This window comes from Ictalurus punctatus, chromosome 19 (genome assembly GCF_001660625.3).
Source record: "Ictalurus punctatus breed USDA103 chromosome 19, Coco_2.0, whole genome shotgun sequence".
Taxonomy (NCBI): Eukaryota; Metazoa; Chordata; class Actinopteri; order Siluriformes; family Ictaluridae; genus Ictalurus; species Ictalurus punctatus.
The window spans coordinates 23918346-23941308 of NC_030434.2; the positions used below are offsets into that span (position 1 = coordinate 23918346).

The 22963-nt window shown below is 39.9% G+C and overlaps 1 protein-coding gene and 1 long non-coding RNA gene across 2 annotated transcripts; one reads left to right on the forward strand and one right to left on the reverse strand.

Annotated features, from left to right (window-relative positions):
* Positions 1-1511: 1511 nt before the first annotated feature.
* Positions 1512-22925, forward strand: pah (phenylalanine hydroxylase). Its single transcript, XM_017494436.3, has 13 exons — positions 1512-1667; positions 3319-3426; positions 8170-8350; positions 10361-10449; positions 10933-11000; positions 12826-13022; positions 13463-13598; positions 13680-13749; positions 14153-14209; positions 16044-16139; positions 20266-20399; positions 20493-20608; positions 21895-22925. Exons 1-13 carry the CDS (start codon positions 1626-1628, stop codon positions 21936-21938), a joined length of 1338 nt encoding a protein of 445 aa, XP_017349925.1. The 5' UTR covers positions 1512-1625; the 3' UTR covers positions 21939-22925.
* On the reverse strand, positions 3885-5302 carry LOC108279871 (uncharacterized). Its single transcript, XR_001815628.3, has 2 exons — positions 4474-5302; positions 3885-4008 (listed from the first exon to the last, which is right to left on the reverse strand). It is a non-coding gene; the product is annotated as an uncharacterized LOC108279871 (long non-coding RNA).
* Positions 22926-22963: the final 38 nt, after the last annotated feature.

Here is a 22963-nt window from a genome sequence, read left to right on the forward strand (position 1 = left end):
GCCAAAAATGTGTCAGTTGATATTGAACTAGTAATACGGCTCGGTCTGGTTGATTCTTGGATATTTTAGGGGAATTTTGAGTTGGGGTTCAACAGTCACTGCGTTTCAGTATGATTTGATCTGAGAAGATGATTATGAATTAATATTCAGTGGTGGTGAAGTTACATTAACTCTACTCTCCTATCCTCTGATATAGTTTTATACGATTCCTACCAGATAAATCCTGATCATAACCTCTCTGTGCGTTTTTTTGTTTGTTTGTTTGTTTTTTGTAAAGCAATCCGTGTTCTATAAGGCTACATAAGGAGCAAAAATCTGCACATTATATATTAAAGCATTAAAGATAAACACATAGGCCGCTGTAGAAATTCATATAAAGTTGGTCTTTGGAATAAAGTAGGTTAACACTGACATCTAGTGGATAGTTGAGGTAAAAACAGGGTGAACTCGGGAACATTTGGTCGTTAAGAGCTGGTTTGATTGATCTAAGGTGCAAGATGAGTTTTCTGAGTTCTGAAATACTAACTAATTTCTAATTACCCTGCTGGAAAACAAAAATCAATAGAAACCATTAGAGAAATTCTAATGGTTTCCACTACAAATGCCATTACAAACCATCAGCTAACCATTAAAACCATTACTGGTGCTTAATGCTATCCACAAGACATAACATTCCACCAGTAGAAGACATCAAATTACCAGTAGAGACCCAAAGGGACCATTACAATGTCCAGTAAAATCAATACAATTCCCATTATAACTATTAAAAGTTCTCTAAGGGTTTATATTGGTGGGTTTTCAGCAGAGTAAATGAGTGGTGTATTAATACTAAACAAACATTGAGAATAAGGGTTTCATAATCAGCACCTTTGGGTCACTATAAAAGTGCTTCTTCTCACAGGCCCGCAACCAGGACAAACCTAGGATTAGACTTTGGATATGTTATTTATTTGTACAACCCCCACCCCGCCCCCATTCATTCCTGTCCATATATCCGTATGACACTGTATCCTTAACATATTTGCACTTTATTCCAAATATAATCCATACAGTTACTGCAATCTAACTTTTATACCCCCCCCCCCCCCCCCCCCCACACACACACACAGTTTAAATACACCGTATATTTAACATTGTTCTGGCTTCATTAATTACAAATGTTTGATCTTGATTAACAGTCTAGAATAATTGATGAATGATTTGTTAAATGTATAAAGCACATAAAAAAAATACTCAAAGGATTTTTGTAAAGTGCCGCCATCTCATAGTTATCATTTATGCTGTTTGTCGCCACCCAGTGTCCATTAAACGTAATGACAATTTAAAGAACGCTGTCACCTGCTGTCTGGAACTGACCAAGATAATAAAGAAAACATAAACATAAAAGAAATAAAGAAACATAACAGAGTCAGGGACGAAATGCTTTAATTCACGCTATAATAGTCACAGTAGGTCTCTTAGTTCACCACTAAAACACTGTAAACGCAAACCTAATGGGCGGGTGGCGAGGGTGGGGGGCGTGGTGTCACGTGACTCTCTTTAAAAACTCTTGAAGTTGGGTAAAGTGGCAAAAGGTTGCTGAGCAAAATCCCCCAAAACAGACCAAGTGGAAACCGAGAGAGGAGATGGACCTGCTCAAAAAGATGAATGGAGAAGATGCCAAACAGGTGATTTTTTAAATGAATTTTATTAAAGCTATTTAATATGAATAAAAAAAAATACACAAAAACAATCAAGTGAAAGAATTCCTGTAACATATAACTGAGTACAGGAATGAGCTGAGTGTAGTATTTACACTGAGACATTTCAAATATAAATCTTAGTCTGGTCGTTTTATTGGTTTATTGTGTGAGTGTGTGTGGGGGGGGGGGGCTTTGTAAACTGAATTATTGAGCTGTGTCAGCAAAAGCAAAAGCTCCTACTGAAAGACTTTAAAACGATGATGCAGTTGAACTTTTATTTTTCTTTTAATGTCTAAAAAATGAAAATTTTATTTTATCATATATATTTATTATTGATTTTATATATTTATATATATATATATATATATATATATATATATATATATATATATATAATTATTGATATATTTGATCATTTATGCTTTGATCATATACATATTTATTTATTTATTTATTTATTTATTTCTATAATGTCTTATCTATCTATCTGTAAATAGGTGGATGGGTGTCAAGTCAGATTAGATGTAAATATACCTTACTCACCTGAATGTAAGAATGTAGTTCAGAGGCATGTGAAACTGATGAAAGTCATGAGTTCATAAATCCCCTCACACACACACACACACACACACACACACACACACACACACCACACGTGCAAACTGATAACCACGGTCCAGTATTTCAGAAGTAATCTGATCAGATTTAAGTTATCGGATTGGATCTAATCTTGAAAACAGGATTTTCCAAAAGACAAAAATGTATTCCGAAATCAGATTAGATCACGTAATCCAATCTTGCCTTTGATCTGGATCAAATCTTCAGTATGTATCCAAAAAACAAACAAACCCAGGATTATCTTGATCCCAGCAGAAGGGTGGATTCAGGGAGGATTTCACGAACGAAATCTAGTAAAACTTTAACACTGGTCAAATAATACAACGTTTATTTCATGTAGTATATACATTTACTTATACTCCTGATTTCTTCAACCGTTCCAGTGATAAAGTAGATAAAGTAGATGTAGACCTATACATTAGGCTCCAAATCAAGCCTTTCAGTACAGTAAAGTAAAAAAGAAAAAAATTGAATTGATTGTCCCCATGAATAATCCCCCGAACAGCTGTCAATATCAAACAAAAATATTATATATAATTTGAACTGTCACGAACCAGTCAAAAGTAGTTTCTAACAACTGCGTCACTTATTACTGTCCTTATTTTGTTAACTATTGGACATTTAGACTTTTTATGATTTCAAACGTGTTCAGAATACCCACAGTGTACACGTGAATCATGTATATTTGTTTGTTTGTTTGTAGGAAGGGGATGTGTGTATTGTTTTACTGTGCTGTTTTCTGTCTCGTCAAATAAAAACACTTAAAGTGACCCCATACGTTGTGATATGTAGTCTGATTCAGAGCACCAGTAATCCGGATTTGGTAATCCTGAAAGGTTTGGATCAGGGTGGATCAGGGTGATCCAATCCAATGTTGCTTTTGAAAAACCAACCCAAAAGTACGCTGGATTACTTGATCCTGGATAGCAAAATGTTGGATTTACAAAACCGGATCATTCTGATCCAGATGGGGAAAAAAAACAACATATTGAAGCAGACTGTGTGTGGTTTTCTGCAGGGATCCATGTACCTGGAGGAGCAGCTTAACAAACCGGGCGTGGTGTCGTATATTTTCTCTCTGAAAGAGGGCGTGGGAGCGCTGGCCAAAGCCCTCAGGCTGTTTGAGGTGAGCGTCTGATGTTCTCACATACGCATGACATGCACATATGGACCTACTGATCTTTACTACCAGCAAAACCATGCAAACACCGGATATTATGCTCAGTTGGGTATGTTCATGAAGAATTATTTCTCATCATATGGTATTAAAAGAAAATCTCCAGACAAATATGAAAATTAGGGGTTCTCCCCAGAAACTATTAAACGTTAGTAAAGCTGGCATGTTCTGACAAAACGATGCAAATATTTCATCCCTACACCAGCGTGTCTAGTTCAGGACAGCACATTTTGTGTCGCTTTCAACACAATCAGTGCGTTGGTACATTTAGCACATGACGCGTTCAAATACAGCACAACAAATAACACAGAGATTGTGCTGTTTATCCCTACAATTATCCTAAAATCCTCATTTGTTCGTAGGCGACAATTCTACTAAAATGCTCACAAAATAAACAAACCACTGCATGAAATTCAGGCGACGTTTATTAAGATCGTTCAAACGTTTTGACAGATGTAAGAACTGGAGTCGATGCGTCTTCTTACGAATCTCCCGGCCATCTGGGAGGCCCGCTCCCTTCTGTTTGAAAAGCTGTAAAAGAGTAAAAAGAGTGTTGGTTAGTTGTTGGCTACAAAATATGGACGGATGTCTTTTTGGGCTTTAATTGAGACATCGCGTTACAGAATCCCAAATTGTGTCGTCTTGGAAACGTGACCTCCGCTCTCCTAACGAACAAAATGGCGCTGTAGACTCAGGGGGAAAATCTCGCTAGCTTGCGAATGTTTATTTTCCTGCTTTTAGCACCTCACCGCTGATTTTTTTTTTTGCACAACCAACACTACAGAAATAGCGCAAATGCATTACAGCCTACTGTAACCCCCAAACTCGCTTTTTGTCACATTAACCTTGTGAAGAACTTTTGGCCTCGACATTAGCTAAGTCCCGCTAGTCACTGACTGTCTGCACCTGTTACCCAGCATTAATATTCACCGAGTACATGAACAAACACGGCAAGCACGGCACGTTAACGCTAAATAGTGATGAACGCTGACTTACCAGTGGCCATTCGGTTTCCTCACCTCAGGAATCCGCCTCCGCGGTCACGATCGAAAGCTCAAAGCAAATAGCATTCACCTCGAGGCGAGTTCAGAGTCGTATGATGACGTCCGCAACGTCATTTAACACATCTCGTGTCCGTCACACGTGTTGAAATAGTAATAACGCAAAAAGTGCGTAGGATATTCACACGTTCTTTCTGAGAGTGTAGTCGCATCAGAGTCGCAAGCTACACCCCGATAGCAAAAAAAAAAAAAAAGTCATTATTTCAATCATTTTATTTCAACACATATTGTCCTTTCTTTCTGGACACGTCATCCTGACACTGGAGACTCCTTCCGTGATTATTATTGTAAATAAACACCTCCTTACGGAAAATTCTACCGTATAAATTCCACTGCAGTGTGAAGTAAACAAGTCCACTGTGACACGTGTGGCTGAAGTCCATCGCAAATGTTAATGTGAACTCTCACGCGCACACACACACACACACACACACACACGCTCGTCTCAAAGTGCACATATTGCTTTGAGATCTCATTCTACTTGACTACGTGCAAAAACTCAGTTAGAAATCAAGGCAGAGGTTAAATCAAAGGTATTCGATCGATATGGCTCTGTATTAGTGAAATAATCTGTGCTTTCTTGAAACACTGTAGAGTCGTACAGACGTACTAGTTACGTCTGTACGTCTGGGGGAAAAAACAACAACAGACATATCTGGTAAAGAGCGAGTAAACCTATGAGATCTCACAGGACATGATCCACCTCCTACTCCACCCCCAAAACTCAGATATGACTGTCCACTTACACTGCTCCACTTGGCACATCCACCCACAAATACCCCCAAACACCCCCCCCCCCCCCAGCCACTCCCACCTCCACACGCTGCACCATGTGATTACTTTTCCCATAAAAACATATGAAGTTAAAGTTTCACCCTAACAGGTTAAGGTTGGATCAGATTAACCCTGATCTCAATGTAGTCTGAGAGGACAGTTCTGCTCAGCGGAATTTCGAACAGCAAAAAAGAGCAACCATGCGATGAAAGCACTAAACATGCTTGATATTCTGGAGTGCAAAAGTTAGTGTCCTCTAAGTTTCATTGATCACCGCAAGACAGTTCACAGGTAGTTAAGATAGTGTCAGGATGGAGGATATCAGGTAACGAGAACGGGCCAGTATGGTATTTTTGGATATTAATTAAAGCAAAGACTCTATATATAAGTAGACGCGACAATTATGTTGAATGAGATTTCAGTTTATTGGATACATTTTTGGATCTATAGCATGCCTTTTCTTTAAACTGTAGAAATAAAAAGCTTAAAATTGATTGATTTTTTTTTGTTGTTGTTGCATTTGTCCACTCGTATCCACCACATTATCTGAATCTTAGTGATTTAAAAAAAAAAAAGGTATAATAAGCTCCACCCCTTCATCATCACAATTATGTCATATATCCCTGAAAAGCTCATTTCCTGATAACATTAATTTATGTGCCATTATGATATACACGTTAGTTTGCTTTATAAACCTTATAAACCGCACTAATTAGAGTGAAAAAAAAAACTTCGATCGTATTGTATGTTTAAAACGTTTTTTTGTTTTGTTTTTGTTTTTTCCCTCAAAATCTTTTGACATATTCTAACTAGACAGGTATTACAGATTATTCTCCCAAAATATTGATTATTGCTGCATGCATTTAAGATACATGTGAATTTTTATTTACTTATTTATTTGTTTGTTTGTTTATTTTAACAGTGATTAAACAATAAATAAATGATATTTCAACCAACTGTTCTATCATCAAAAGACTAGACCTATAAGGTATGCAGAGTTGTATGCATATTTAAAAGAAATGAAGATCTTCCCAATACAACAGAAACAAGTTTTTGTTCATTATTTGTAAAAAAAAAAAAAAAGATAAATAAATAGATAAATAAATAAATAACAGTAAAGAATAACATTTTTCTCCTTTTATTTTCACCCAGAAACAATGCGAGGGGCACAAACTTTTTGCAGTCAAACGTAGCGTAATGAAAAGTTCACCAATACAGAAGTAGAATGACAACAGATTATACAGTATAACGCTGCTAAAGTTTGATATTTGAAAATATCCACAAACACGGCCTTCTGTGTTCTTTTCCTTTGCAGAATTACTGTAGGCTACATACACGGTTCAGTAGGACCCGATGTGGATGCTATAATGCCATAATAATCATGCAAAGTCACTTTTTTCATATTTTAAAAACATAATCATATATGTAGCGTGAACGTCCGATCTGTATTGTGGTGTAGCTGTTGCTGTCGTGTGAAGGAATGCAGCATCCATGTGGATCCAATTGCTTCCAGATGACGAAAGAAATAATTAGGAGCCCGTGGTGCGGTGCGGTCCGGTCCGCCTCCTGTACGGACCTATCAGATGGCAGGCGGGACGTCCCCTGCCCTTTTCTAGATAATAAAATATAAATTAAAAACACAAGTCTGCTTTAAAAACAATTTCATGTGCCTATGGTAGAATGCAGTCCTTTGTTTGTGCGTAGCTACACAATAAGCAAACTGTAGATTATTTCACATATTGATTCAGATTATTCCTGTTAGTTTTAGAAGGTGCAAAAGTACACACACACACACACACACACACACACACACACACACAACCCTAAGATGCTCAATAACACTACAGTACAGTACAATATGTCTGTTATTGTATCTAAGAACAGATACAGAACAGCACAGCACCCCCTAGTGTCCAAACTCCCCCAACATAGATAAATTATTAAGCAATCCTAAAGATCAAAAAAAGCATGAGTATAAAGTATATTTATAAATGCATGAGTGTATGGCTGCATAATGCCAGGTTACTTTATAATACGCATGATAATAACTGCTCATAAAAACACGAATATTCTAATGCACTATAGCACAAGCTCTGGTAGAGTTCCTGTACTATTATATAACCTGACGCTGTGATGTCATACCTATGCTTTAATAATGGTTATAAAGAAGGATGTGGTATTATTATGAAGTCATATGCATGCCTTATGAGCACTTATACATATTTAGGTCTGGCGTTCCAAGGTGTTTACATCACATAACACATTTTAATGCGTTATAAATACGCGGTTCATGCACACTGTCATACGACATAAGACTAAAGTATCATGTTCAAGTGATGAAGGGGTCGAGCCTCGTAATTTTGACTATAAACTCCCTGAAGAATGAAAAAGACACACCAAGAGACACAAACAAAAAGGCAACATACACGAATTTATATTAATAAGAAGCTCCAAAATATGTTTTAGATAAAATTAGCAATGTAAATTAGACTTGTATCTTTCTATAGTACTTCTATATAGTACTTGTCGGTGTCTCATAATTATTCATGAGACTGCGTGTTCTTATCCTATGAGAAGACGCTGCCTCTTAATTATTCATGACAGCACGTGACGCTTTCCTAAAACAGACGTGCCCCCGTCTTCCTCATCCTGCCTTGCCCTGTCACCCCCACTCATCTCCCTTCTTCTCCCAGCCATCCATGCCCATTTAAGTTTCATTTTTCAAAAAGATTGTGAGGTAGACTTGAGCTGAAAGAGGGGGGTTTCATGACCCTTTAAATCAAAATGCAATATTTATACAAGTCGATCTCATTCATCGTACGATTCTACATTCAGTGTGTTCTAATGTAATCGACAGGAAAAGGGAATCAACCTGACGCACATCGAGTCACGGCCGTCGCGCATGAACAAGGCAGAGTACGAGTTCTTCATCAGCGTGGACAAGTCATACCCGGTCCTGGACGAGGTCATCAAGGGCCTGCGCAACCAAATCAGCGGTCAAGTGCACGAGCTGTCGCGTAACAAGCAGAAAGACACATGTGCGGGACTGAGATCGCCTTTTACAGACATCTGAGCATATTAGCGTACATCGTAATGAAAGATCTATCGATATACATCAAAAAGTGTAAACACACCCATGTCGTATAATATGATGAAGTCATGAACATGATGTAGCTGGTGTAGCTAACCACCTAGCTAGCTGTTTCTGAGATTTACATTACATTACACTCATTATTTTCTCAGCAATTTAGTTGTTTAATACTATGCTTTTTTTTCGGATATATTTTAAAAAGATACGATAGCAACTACAATTGTCACTAACATTAGCTGAGTTAGCTTGTTAGCTTCACATCCTAGCTTAGCTTATAGTGTAATAGTTTGCCTGTAGCCTAAGCGTATTTTATATCACAAATGTACTGTGTGTGTATATTTATATATATACACACAGTACATTTGTGATATAAAATACGCTTATATATATATATATATATAATATGGATATGGATTTACTGCTGTACTGTGAATAAGTCTTTAGTGAGAATGAAAAAGAATGAAGAAAGGAAGAAAGAAAGATGGGGGGAGAAAGAAACAAACAAACAAACAAAAATGTGAGCAAAAGAAAGAAAGAAAGAGATATGAGAAAGAAAGAAATAATAAAATAAACGAACAAAGACTTGAGTGAGTGAAAGAAAGAAAGAAAGAAAGAAAGAAGGAAGGAAAGAAGGAAATTAAAAAACAAACAAAAGAAGTGAGTGAAAGAAAGAAAGAAACAAAGAAGTGTGTGAAGAAAGAAAAACAGAAAGAAAGAAAGAATAAAACAAACAAAAATAAAGTGAGCGAAGGAAAGAAACAAACAAAGAGAAGTAAGTGAAAAAAGAAAGAAAGAATGAAAGAGATGAAAAAAAGAAAGATGTAAGAAAAAAGAAAGAACGAAAAACAAAGAAGTGAGTGAAGAAAGAAAAACAGAAAGAAAGAAAGAAAGAGTAAAACAAACAAACAAAAATAAAGCGAGTAAAAGAAAGAAACAAACAAAAAGAAGTAAGTGAAAGAAAGAAAAAAAAACAAACTAAGAAGGGAGTGAAAGAAAGAAACAATGGAAGATAAGATAAAATGAATATTGTAATTGTGGGCAGATTGCTGTGGTATAAAAGTTGAGGACGTGATGTTAAAGGAAAAGGACCAACATCAGTAACCGGGTCTCATCACATCACTTCATCACTGATTGTTTTCCTATAACAGCACAACCCCAATGATCTATAGGCCATTAATGACATTTCAGGACCGACTTCCTAGTCTTGTAGCTGGATTTAGCTAAAACACCAACAATGCGTCAAAGAGGATTTAAAACCCCATGGGCCGAATATGAGTCAGTATGGTTAGAGGTTTGAGGTTAGAGGTTAGAGGTTAGAGGTTTGAGGTTGGAGATTTGAGGTTATAAGTTGGAGGTTAGAGGTTGAGGTTAGAGGTTTGAGAGTAGAATTTTGAGGTTTGAGGTTAGAGGTTTGAGGTTACAGGTTTGATTTTGGAGGTTATAGGTTGGAGGTTAGAGGTTGGAGGTTAGAGGTTTGAGGTTAGAGGTTGGAGGTTTGCGGTTGAAGATTTGAGGTTGAAGGTTTGAGGTTAGAGGTTGGAGGTTAGAGGTTTGAGGTTAGAGGTTTGAGAGTAGAGTTTTGAGGTTAGAGGTTTGATTTTGGAGGTTTGAGGTTGGAGGTTTGAGGTTGGAATTGGAGGTTGGAGTTGGAGGTTTGAGGTTGGAGGTTTGAGGTTGGAGGTTGGAGTTGGAGGTTGGAGGTTTAAGTTTGGAGGTTAGAGGTTTGAGGTTTGATGTTGGAGTTGGAGTGGCCACTGCTCTGCACAGAAATCCAGAAACACTCGAGACACACAAAACACAGCAACATACAGGAACTGTGCGCACTACACATGAATACTTTTGCACAAGAGGACTGAGCCAGCAGATAAACCTGCAGCAGGAGCTGATGTGTCTCACTCTCTGGTGCGACAGTGTGAAAGAACAACAACTAATCACTGTACTCATGTGGTCTCTACAGTGCCGTGGTTCCCCACAAACCTCCAGGACCTGGATCGATTCGCCAACCAGATTCTGAGCTACGGGTCTGAGCTAGATGCAGATCATCCTGTAAGGCACAGTGTGTGTGCGCATGTGTGTGTTTGTGTGTGTGTGTGTGTGTGCATGTGTCTGTATGCATGTTTGTGTGTGCGCATGTGTGTGTGTCTGTGTGTGTGTGCGCGTGTGTGTGTGTGTGTGTGTGTTTGGCAGTGGGGGTTCTGAGGGATGCATAGTTCACACATGTGTCACTCCGTCCTTCGTTCTCTATTCTAATGGAAACAGCATCAAATTGATGTCATCACTTTAATTGAGCCCCTGTAATTATAAATAATTGCACCCTTTCCAGTCGCCATTAAACCCAAATGCATTCATCATGAGCAGCAAACACTCTACAAAGGCTTCATTTGAATACGGCTCCCAAGCCAAACCCAGCACTAATGATTAATATAGATATATAGATATATATAAAAGGGCCAGGAGTAGATGTGGATCTTGGTTTGGACTCGGTGTCGTACCGGAGGTTCTGACGTTGTTGTTTTGTGTCATTCGCAGGGATTTAAGGACGAGGTCTACAGAGCCAGACGAAAGGAATTCGCTGACATCGCCTACAACTACAGACAGTAATTACTGACCACGAGAAAAACTTCTCCCTAGTCTCTAAAAGCTTTTCTCTTTCTCTCGCCCTCTCTCCCTCCCACACGGGCGCAGGGCCATCGAGATCCACCCCAACTCCAGCTCTTTCCCCTGCGTGTGTTTTTGTATGCCTTTTATGGAAAATTACCCCTGACCAACAAAAGGGGGGAAATTACAGGGTGCCGGTGCGCACGCCGCTTTGTCCTCATAATAGAGCTGCATTATTCACATGAGCACTACAAAGGCCAGGAGTGCTCAATGAAACGCCCACTATGGAAACATGCATTTACATAGCAGTGTGGAAACACACACACACACACACACACTCACACACACACACACACACGAACCATGAGCCCACTAATTCCTTTCTAAACCTACAAAATGTCACCTCGATCTAGTTTTTTTCTCAGCGTGTATATAGTTTCCTATAGCAGTTGCAGGTTCTACAGAGAACCTTTAAAGGTTCCATCAGTGGAACCATAAGGATTCTAGGTGAAGCCTCTGTTACAGGGGGTCTTATTATTTAGTATTTGAATACGTTTTTATTTCTTAACTCTTAAGGAACCTTCTGTTGTAGGGTTCTGTTTAGAACCGTGAGCAGTTCTACCAGACAGAACCAGAAACACCAAAAACATTTCTTATGGTTCTAGATTTGACCTACAGTTTTAACTGACAGCATGTTGTTGATTTTTTAAATAGTACCTTTAATGGTTCCACTAATGAGTCCTTTAGGGTTCTATGTTTGAGTGTACTTTTTTGTGAGTGTACCTTACAATAAAAATTCTATGTAAACCCTTTGTGATGGGGAAAGCCTTGGTTGTAGGGTTCTGTTGTAGGGTACCCAAAAACACAAGTTCTAGATTTTACCTTCATTTTTAAGACTGTAGCTTCCTAAAGGAGATCTACTTCAAACCCTGTCTTGTAAGCAGAACACTGTTCTACGGTTCTACATAGGGTTCCATCCGTTAACCCTTAAGGGTTTATTTCTCCTAAAAGGATTTATTTAGAACCTTCTCTGTTTGGCCAACCTTCTGGTGTCGGGTTCTATAGAGAACCTTTAAGGGTTCCTGTAGGGTTCTATATTTTTACTCTCTTTCTAAGAGTGTAGTTTTCTTTAAAAGTTCAACCTTTTTGATAGGGAAATACTTGTATGTTGTAGGGTTCTACATAGAGCTTTACCTTAAGGGTTCTAGGGAAAGGGTTCTCGTTTATAGGGTCATCAAAAGTAATCGCTTTACAAAAACATGCATCTTAGTACAGGAGTTCTACACAGAACTTCCAATAACAGGCAAAACTCTGATATACAGTTCTACCAAGGGTTCCATAAAGGTTCTAGATTAGGGTTCTTTTTATTTCTAAAATTGTACATTTCTACAGAGGATTTACTTAGGGTCCGCTCTGATAGGGGGTACTTCGGTTGTAGGTTTCTATACAGATCTTTTAAAGGTTCCTTTACGGTTGTGTATTTTACAGTTCCACCAGAAGAACAACATGAAAAAACACTTTTTATTGTTCTAGATTTAATAGCGTAGCTTCTCTGTAAGGTTTTAAATAGAACCTTTAATGGTCCTTTAAGAGTCCTTTATGGTTCTATATTTGAGAAAAGTACTTTTCAAATGTAAGCTTTTTGCAAAAGTACAATATGAGCTTCCTCTAAGCTTCCTCTAAGCTTTTTCATCCTACATCAATATTATGTAAAAGATGAAACAATTTTTTTGTTATAAGTGTAAAGTATAAAGAAAATGTGGGAGTATTTACAGTTCCTTGGGTTTAATAGGTGAGTTTATTGTTCATGTGCTCTGTCCACAGTGGTCAGCCGATCCCACGTGTGGAGTACACGGCGGAGGAGAAAGCCACATGGGGAACTGTGTTCAGGGAGCTGAAGACCTTGTATCCCACTCACGCGTGTCGCGAGCACAACCGCGTCTTCCCTCTGCTGGAGGAGTACTGCGGCTACCGCGAGGACAACATCCCTCAGCTCGAGGACGTCTCCATCTTCCTGCAGTGTAAGGCTCTGCACCAATATATTCCCATTCAGGCCTCCCTGGCAATGAGATAAAGTGTCTGTAGAAACATGAGAGCAACTTTAAGCTTGAATGCAACTGCTCAGACTTTTATATCACCAAGAATAAAACTGGTTATTAGACATCGAATTAATCTCAACGACAGAAGAAGCAATGCGAATAAAGTGCAGAGCGGGATATAAGAGGTAAGGAATAAAACACTTGGAAGGAGGATGTTATGGGAAATTAATCAACAACACGGCGTTTTAAATCCTCTTATACCACAGCGACTTGTCGACGAACGCATCATACTATTTATCCATTTAGAGTTGCATTTAACGTTCAGTTAGTTCCTGTTATCACTTGCATTATAGCAGCTAGAAACGGTTCGCTTTCTCAAAATATTGATAATATGATCATACTGATGTTGCATTTTTGCCCAGCATGCACCGGTTTCCGTCTGCGCCCGGTGGCAGGGCTGCTGTCGTCTCGGGACTTCCTCGCTGGTTTAGCCTTCCGTGTGTTTCATTCCACCCAGTACATCCGGCACGGATCCAAGCCCATGTACACACCTGAGCCGTGAGTAGAGCTCACACACACACTCGCACCCTCAACCATTCCAGTCATCTGTTCTTGATCATCAACTATTGCTGATTTCAGAGACATCTGCCATGAGCTGTTGGGCCACGTTCCTCTGTTTGCAGACCCTGGGTTTGCTCAGTTCTCACAGGTTTGCTTCTTCTTTAGATAAACACTACAGATTAGTACAGAGACATACATCTGAAGGCCACATCATGCATAGCTTTACTCTGAAATGATAAAGACAACAAGACTATTAACATGCTGTTTGTTTTGGATTTTTTTGCGAACCCATATGGCTTTCTGATGCACATTCAAATCATTTAACTACAAAATGCCAAAGGGGGTGAAAACCTTTGAGCGTACTGATAAAGATATCTAATATAAGAACTATATAAGAGTTCTAATATGAGAATACTAATATAAGACCAAATTGTAAAAAAAAAAAAAAAAAACAGGGCCTTTTGTTTTTCATTTTATTCACCCAGAAACAATGGGGGGTGTAAACTTTTGCACTGAGTAAATAATATCTTAATGGTTTTCTTTCTTGACAGGAAATTGGCCTGGCGTCCCTTGGAGCCCCTGACGAGTACATTGAGAGGCTTGCTACAGTGTGTATTACGTAGTTATAGTTTGTTATAGTTGAAGTAACGTACCACCCCAACTCCAAAAAAGTTGGGACGCTGTGTAAAATGCAAAGAAATGTAAATAAAAACAGAATGCAACGATTTGTAAATCTCATAAACCAATATGCTATTCACAGTAGAATATTGAAAACATATCAGATGTTTAAACTGAGGAAATGTACCATTTTGAGGGGGAAAAAAGGAAAAAGAATTTCAAATTTCGATTCGCCTGACCACAGAACAGTTTTCCGCTTTGCCTCAGTCCATTTTAAATGAGCTTTGGCCCGGAGAAGACGGCGGCGTTTCTGGATCATGTTCACATATGGCTTCTTCTTTGCATGATAGAACTTTATCTAGCGTTTGTGGATGGCACGGCGAACTGTGTTCACAGACAGTGAGTTCTGGAGGTGTTTCTGAGCCCATGCAGTGATTTCCATTACAGAATCATGCCTGTTTTTAATGCAGTGCCGCCTGAGGACCCGAAGATCACGAGCATGCAATATTGATATTCACCCTTGTCTCTTGCGCACAGAGATTTCCCCAGGCACCTTATTTTTAATACCTTTTGATGATATTATGTACTGTAGATGATGAGATATTCATAAGCTTCGCAATTTTACGTTGAGGAACATTATTCCGAAATTGTTCTATAAATTGTAGATGCAGTTTTTCGCAGATTGGTGAACCTCTGTCCATCTTTACTTCTGAGAGACTCCGCCTCTCTAAGATACTCCTTTTATATCCAATCATATCACTGACCTGTTCCCAATTAACCCCAGCTGTTTCTTTTTACTAAAACTTACTTTTCCAGCCTTTTTCAGTCCCAACTTTTTTGAGACGAGTTGCGGCCATCAAATTCAAAATTGCCCTATGTTTTTCCTCAAAACGGTACATTTCCTCAGTTTAAACATTTGACATGTTTTCTATGTTCTACTGTGAATAACATACAGGTTTATGAGATTTGCAAATCATTGCATTCTGTTTCTATTTACATTTTACACAGCGTCCCAACTTTTTTTGGAATTGGGGTTGTAATATAATGTAGTGGAACATAATGTAATTTACTGCAACTTAACATAACGTAGCTTAATGTAACATCAAAAACAAACTTCCAGACATAATGCTAACAGTACGCTAAGACGAATCTAGAAAATTTGTGTGGCTTCCTAAAGGAGTTCTATTTAAACTTTATTGTAGGGATCTACAAAGAACCTTTAAGGGTTACATCAATGACCCTTTAGGTGTTCTAAGCAAAACCTTTGCTGTAGGGTTCTTTAAAAAATAATAATAATTTTTATATCTTAAAAAGTTTTTATTTGGGACCCACTCTTATAGCAAAACATTGTATTGTAGGGTTCTATTCAGAACATTTAAGGGTTTCACAAATTTTTACAGTTCTAGATCTGAAGATTTCCTATTTAAGAGTGTAGCGGCCCAAAGGGGTTCCACCTTTTGTAGACCTGTGTTAATCATTACCAGTTCTCTCCCTCAGCAACAATCACTTGCAAACATAAATTTATATAAAATAGTTAGCCTAATGTTAGCTAGCTTGCTAAGTTTTAATCACATAAGACTTAGCCTGACATTGGCTAGGCTAGCTAAGGAAGTCAACTAGCTGTTGTTGGAGAGGTTCGGTTAGCTAAGCTAGCTATTTAGCTGTACTATACAAGCATAGTGTTGTAATTAGGTAGCTGACTAGCTTAGCTAATGTAGCTGAATCAGGTTGTGCTAATTCTGGGGGTTTCTTGCTCTTCAGCTTCAGCTTTCTGATATTGTAGGATTGGATTACTGTGTTTTTGTGGTTTTTTTGTATTTGTAGGTTTACTGGTTTACTGTAGAATTTGGACTTTGTAAGCAAGGCAAAAACATAAAGGCCTATGGAGCAGGTCTGCTCTCATCATTTGGAGAACTACAGGTGAGAAAGTCATTCCCATTAATAATTAATTCATAGCTAACCACTTTGGAAGTAGACTTTTTCTGATAACACTGGCTAAGTTTACAAGTTGTGATGCAATGTTGATATTTCTCTACCTGTTCTGTTCTATCTCTGTTCTCTATCAGGGCTTAGTGATAGCACTGTTTAATTAGAGTACAGTTTTAGTCAAACAGGGCTTTTTCTCAGTAATTTATCAACACATCTGAGGAAAATGTTGATATTTGTGATACATTTCTGTGTTAAATTATCTGTATAACACAAATAACAGTTATATACTGTCACGTCTCGTGACGGAGCGGAAGATAAGGCGGATGCAACCGCAGTTTGAACGAGAGTTTTATTTAAAGAAAGACAGGCAGACGAATCCAAATCGTAATCCAAAACGTAATCCAAAACATGCAAGGTCAGATGATCGGCAAACAGGCATTAACTTGGGCAAGGCAGAGATCAAGGTCGTGGTACGGAAAACAAGGTCGATAAACAAAACATGAAACGTGCCATACAGCGAGGGACTGGTAGCAGAGAAACCAGTAAACTAAACTAACGAGCCTGACTATGACTATGACTATGGAACGCATTAAACACATCTACTCTATTCTAGTCAAATATTCTGCATTGAGTGTTGCAAGGCATGCGGTATATATGCTGACATGATTACCCTCGCAACTGCTAACAGCTGAGGGTAATCCGGACACACGTGACATGACAACCAATGACAGGACGGGGAGGAGACATGACATAAACAATAACAAAAGCACATGTTGAAATGTCAGTGCTGTCAGCATTGGAAAAGCAGGTGCTCGCGCATTCGCGCTTAGAGCATGCTGCTTCAAGGGGGAATCATGACAGAACCCCCTCCCAAAGGCACTCCTCCCGGAGTGCCCCGAGGCATCCAACTTCTTTGGCGGCCTCAGCCCCCTGCGCAGAATGTCCCAAGCAGAGCCAGGCCACCGCACGGTGTTCTTGGCGGAGCAGGGAAACAAAGCGCTGTACTCAGCAGAGCAGGGAAGCAGGGCGACATCCTCGGCGAAGCAGGGAAGCAGAGCGATGTCCTCGGCTGAACAGGGAAACAGAGCGATGACCACAGCCGGGCAGTCAGGCTGAGCGACATCCTCAGCGGAGCAGGGAAACAGAGCGACGTCCTCGGTGGAGCAGGAAAGCAGAGCAACGTCCTCGGCTGAACAGGGAAACAGAGCGCTGTACTCAGGAGTGCAGGAAAGCGAAGCGAAATCCCCTGTAAGGCCAGGGAGAGGAGCATGGGTCTCCGTGAGGCCAGGGAGAGGATCATGGGTCTCCGTGAGGCCAGGGAGAGGAGTGTGGGTCTCTGTGAGGCCAGGGAGAGGAGCATGGGTCTACGTGAGGCCAGGGAGAGGAGCGTGGGTCTCCGTGAGGCCAGGGAGAGGAGCGTGGGTCTCCGTGAAGCCAAGGAGAGGAGCGTGGGTCTCCTTGAAGCAGGAGGGGGGAAGGATGTTCGCCATGGAGCAGGAAGGCTGAGCAATGACCTCAACTGAACAGGGAGGCTGAATGACGACCTCAGCTGAACAGGAAGGCTGAGCAATGTCCACAGCTGAACAGGAAGGCTGAGCGACGTCCACAGCTGAACAGGAAGGCTGCAGCTCTGGAGTTGAGATCTCCTCGTAGATCTCAGGCTGGGGCTCTGAGGTCACCAGGTGAACCCTGGGCATGGGCAGAACTTGGGCGGCCGTGTCGGTAGACTCGGGCGTGAGCAAAACTTGGCTGCGCGTGTCGGCAGACTCGGCTTTGGCAGAACTTGGGTGGTCGTGTCAGTAGTCTTGGCCGTGGGCAGAACTTGGCTGTGCGTGTCAGCAGACTCGGGCATGAACAGAACTTGGCTGTGCATGTCAGCAGACTCGGGCGTGAGCAGAACTTGGCTGTGCGTGTCAGCAGACTCGGGCGTGAGCAGAACTTGGCTGTGCGTGTCAGCAGACTCGGGCGTGGGCTGAACTTGGGCGACCGGGTCGATAGACTTGGGCGTAGGCTGAACTTGGGCGACTGGGTCGGTAGACTTGGGCGTGGGCTGAACTTGGTCCGCAGGTTTGAACTTGAGCATGACTTGGTCAGCAAGTTTGGACTTGAGCATGACTTGGTCAGCAGGCTTGGAAATGAGCATGACTTGGTCAACTGGGTCAGCAGGCTTGGACGTGAACACGACTTGATCAGCAGGCTTGGAAATGAGCATGACTTGGTCAACTGGGTCAGCAGGCTTGGACGTGAACGGAACTTGGTCAGCAAGTTTGGACTTGAGCATGACTTGGTCAGCAGGCTTAGACATGAGCATGACTTGGTCAACTGGGTCAGGAGGCTTGGACGTGAACGTAACTTGGTCAGCAGGCTTGGACGTGAGTCGAACTTGGTTAACTGGGCTGGACATGAGTGGAACCGGGTCAGCAGGCTTGGACATGAGCATGACTTCTGGCCGTAGTGTCATTGGGGCTTTTCTGTATAAACGGTTGTGCTGACGCCAGCTGCTCTTGAAGCATTCCTTGGAGCAGAAGAAAGCTTCCTGGAGGCCCAGCTTCTTGCAGGTGGGATATTGAAGCTGAGTCTCTTTCCTGCAGCCCTCGGTCATACATCTCGGAGAATTCTCCCCTGTGTTGACCGGAACCTGAAGCGGATCGCTGGTTACTGCCCTGTCCATCTCCTCATAATAGAGGTTGAATGGCGGGTCTGCCTGGGGCTGTCCACTGACTCTCCACCCCAGTAAATCAAGACCACGAAGTTGTCCAGGCTGTGAAAACTCCTCCATAAACAGTTCTGAAAATTGTGAGACATCATGGAGGGCTGAGGGCCCAGCACTCACCAGCTGCTCCACCTAGTCACGGGCCGGACCGCAAAACCGGGACACCATGAACCCGATCCACTGTCTCTTATCAGGTTTGGGATATGCCAGGCTGCAAAAATACACCTGGCAGCTAAACAGAAACTCCAGCGGGTAGCTCCCCAATCCCACTGTCTCTGGCGGAAGCTCGACGTCTTACCTTTGAGGAAATTGCACAGACGAAAAACGCGGCCAGTAAACCGAGCATTCCCTGATGAGGTATTGTCCAATTACTTCCCTGGTTTCTGTAGCTTGACTTCTTTCTCGTCCTCGTGCTGCTTCCATGGTGCGGCAGAATATTCTGCATGACTCGTGATGGACCGGAAGATAAGGCGGATGCAATCGCAATTCAAACGAGAGTTTTATTTACAGAAAGACAGGCAGACGAATCCAAATCGTAATCCAAAACGTAATCCAAAACATGCAAGGTCAGACGATCGGCAAACAGGCATTAACTTGGGCAAGGCAGAGATCAAGGTCGTGGTACAGAAAACAGGGTTGATAAACAAAACATGAAACATGGCATACAGCGAGGGACTGGTAGCGGAGAAACCAGTAAACTAAACTAACGAGCCTGACTATGACTATGACTAAGGAATGCATTAAACACATCTACTCTATTCTAGTCTAATATTCCGCATTGAATGTTGCGAGGCATGCGGTATATATGCTGACATGATTACCCTCGCAACTGCTAACAGCTGAGGGTAATCAATTTCGGTATTTACATTATTTGTATAATAAACATAACAGCTTCACATCGCAATGATAAATGTAAATACAGTGTAATTTTAGTCATAATGTGGCTTTTCTTGGTAATTCGTCAACACATCTGAGTAAAATGTTGATATTACCAACAAATTTCTATATTTACATTGTTTGCATAATTAACATAACCACTATATACCGCTTCGCTAACTGTAATTAAAGTGTACTTTTAGACATAATGTGCTTTTTCTTAGTCATTTATCAACATATCTGAGGGAAATTATATTCCTAATCATTCTTAACATGATAAACATAACAGATAGGTACTAGCTAAGTAAATCAAGCTAGTTAATGATCAGTGTCCATGTTTCCCAGTTGCATAAGAACAGTGTTCTGACAGTGTTAACCTCTCGAGCAAGATGTGTATAGTGTCAGGAGCACAAATTCTTTTACGAATATGATTTCTTATGTGACGTTTTTTGTTTGAATGTCAATAAAAAGAATTTAGTATCTGTAATATAATCCAACTAACTGAGGAAATATATTTCTATCCTGCAGTACTGCTTGTCTGACAAACCAAAAATCATGCCCTTCGAGCCAGAGAAGACCAGTGTGCAGAAATACCCCATCACTGAATTCCAGCCGGTCTACTACGTGGCCGAGAGCTTTGAGGACGGCAAAGAGAAAGTCAGGTATGCGTGACTACGAAGGATCGCTCCAACCCTGTTGCTGAGAACATGTATCTTGTCTTCTCTCGACTGATTGGTGTTTTTCATACATTACAGGAAGTTTGCTGCCACCATCCCAAGACCATTCTCTCTGCGCTATAATGCCTACACTCAGAGCATCGAGGTTCTAGACAACACCCAAAAACTGCGCAACATGGCTGACAGCATCAGCAGTACGTGTTTAGCTTTGTTTGCTGTTTAAACAGATCATGTGATTAGCAGTATTTAATAATAATATACTGTGCTCAAAGATTCACTTTAAGAATTCCACAAAAAAAAAAATCTTTACACAGTTAAGTGTTCATACATGCTTGTAAAAAAAAAAAAAAAAAAAAAAAAAAAGAGATTGCTAACACACTTAGAAAATCTGGTTCCTCGAGGGTTCACTAGACAGTTACTAGGTATTCTTGCAATCTTAGGAAAATGGTTCCTGAATAGGTCTCTAAATAGTTAAGGGTTCTTACACTCTTTTCGAAATTTTTGATAGTTCTAGGGGTTTTTTTCCTACAAGAGCTTTACTTGAAACCTTCTCAAATAAGAAAACCATCTGTTGTAGCATTCTACGTATACCTTTAAGAATTCTGCCAGAAGGAAAAAGTACAAGACCACCATTTTAGCCATGCAGCTACATACTAAAAGGGATTCTACTTGGGATCATCTCTGTTTTAGAGTTCTACATAGAACTTTCCATGGGGTCCACTAGAAGGAGAAGGCAAAGAACCTTTTAGGATTCTACACTTGACCTTTTCTAAGAGTGTAGCCTGTTTAACGTTTTCTACTTACACTTTATTTGCTAGGAAAACCCTATGTTGTAGGGTTCTACATAAAACCTTTCAGGGTTCCTCCAAATGGACAAGGTGACAAATATATTCTGTGGTTCTACATTTTCATTTTTTTGATGGGTGTAGCTTCCTTGAGGGTTTCTACTTAAGGGTTCCACAGATGAATCAATTAGGGTTTTATATTTTACTGTGTAGCTTCCTTAACGGGTTTCTACTTGAACCCTTGCTGACAGGGAAACCCTGTGTTGCAGGGTTCTACATAAAACGTTTCATTGTTCCTCCGGAAAGCCAAGCCAAAGAACACCTTTTACGGTTCTAGATTTGACTCTTTAAAAAAAAATAAAAAAAAAAATAAAAAAATTGTAAGAGTGTAACTTCCTAAATAGATTTTAGCTTAAAACCATTTTTGTTAAGGAAATACACATTTGTATGGTTCCAAACATTTCCATCTAAGAACCTTTTAGGGATCTACAGTATATTTCAACGTCCTTATTTTTTCTGAAGAGGCATGTGCTAATCGACATACTAATCATTACTTCTGAGGACGCATGACCAAACTCTAGATACCCTTCAGTGAATAATAATTTTAAAAAAAACTTTAATAAGCCTTAAATAATGAATTGATGGATTGCAATTTTAATAAAAACTGACCAAAGTTCTTATCATTTCTGTTTCAGGTGAGATGGGGATCCTGTGCAGCGCTCTGGAGAAGATGGAGTAGAACAGATATCAGTGAATAAACCGACAGTTCTGAGCATTTAAACGATTAAACAACATCAAATTCTTGTCCAAATGAGTTTTAAAACCCACCGTGCGCTCATACAGAGAGAAGTTCGATATATGAAGTATTCTTGTGTCTTAGAAAACGTTTATATCCAAGTATTTAAGCATTAATTTGCAGGCCATGAATATCTTTAGTCATCCATAACAGTATAGTTACTTGTTTGGACGATTACAGAATTTGTATGTTTTAATCTTCTTAATTAGTTTGGCTTTTAAAGCACTTTTGGACCTTACGCATCCTAACATTTGTATTGTTTTCAAATAACCCACATCATTATGTTCATTCTTTAATTTGCAACACATGCTAGAGCTGATTATGGTCATAACTGAATGTACGATTTTAGGGAAGGGCGCGGGGGGGGGGGGGGGGGGGGGGGGGGGATGTCCTTTAGATGCAATTCCGGCAATGTTACTAATTTCATTTCAGAAGTAACATTTCAGAATCATTATTTGTTCTTTTATGTTTTAAATCGGGCACAAAAAGCGCGCTTTTCCCGTCAATAGCCTTTAAAGTCGCCTAATCATCCGACATTGTGCAGATAACAGATTTCCCAGTAACCATTATCTCAAAATAATTGACAAGGGGATAATAACAAGCGACATTTAAGCTGTCTGCTGCATATTGTTTAATAGCCCTTTGATAAATAGACAAAGAGATATAATGAGCTAAATGTATCATTAGCTTCATGTCAGTCTCATATAAATCTTTCTCGTTTCAGCTTTTTTTCCCCTGCATGCCTGTTTGTTTAATCATATACACCTGCTCGACGAACATGTATTAATATGTCTGATGACCATATATATATATATATATATATATATATATATATATATATATATATATATATATATATATATAGCCTGACTGCGAGAAAATGTATGCAGTGCATGAGATATGTATTCAATAAAGATTTAATTATTGATATTTTGTGCATAATGTGGATTTCATTAGTGTTTATTAGC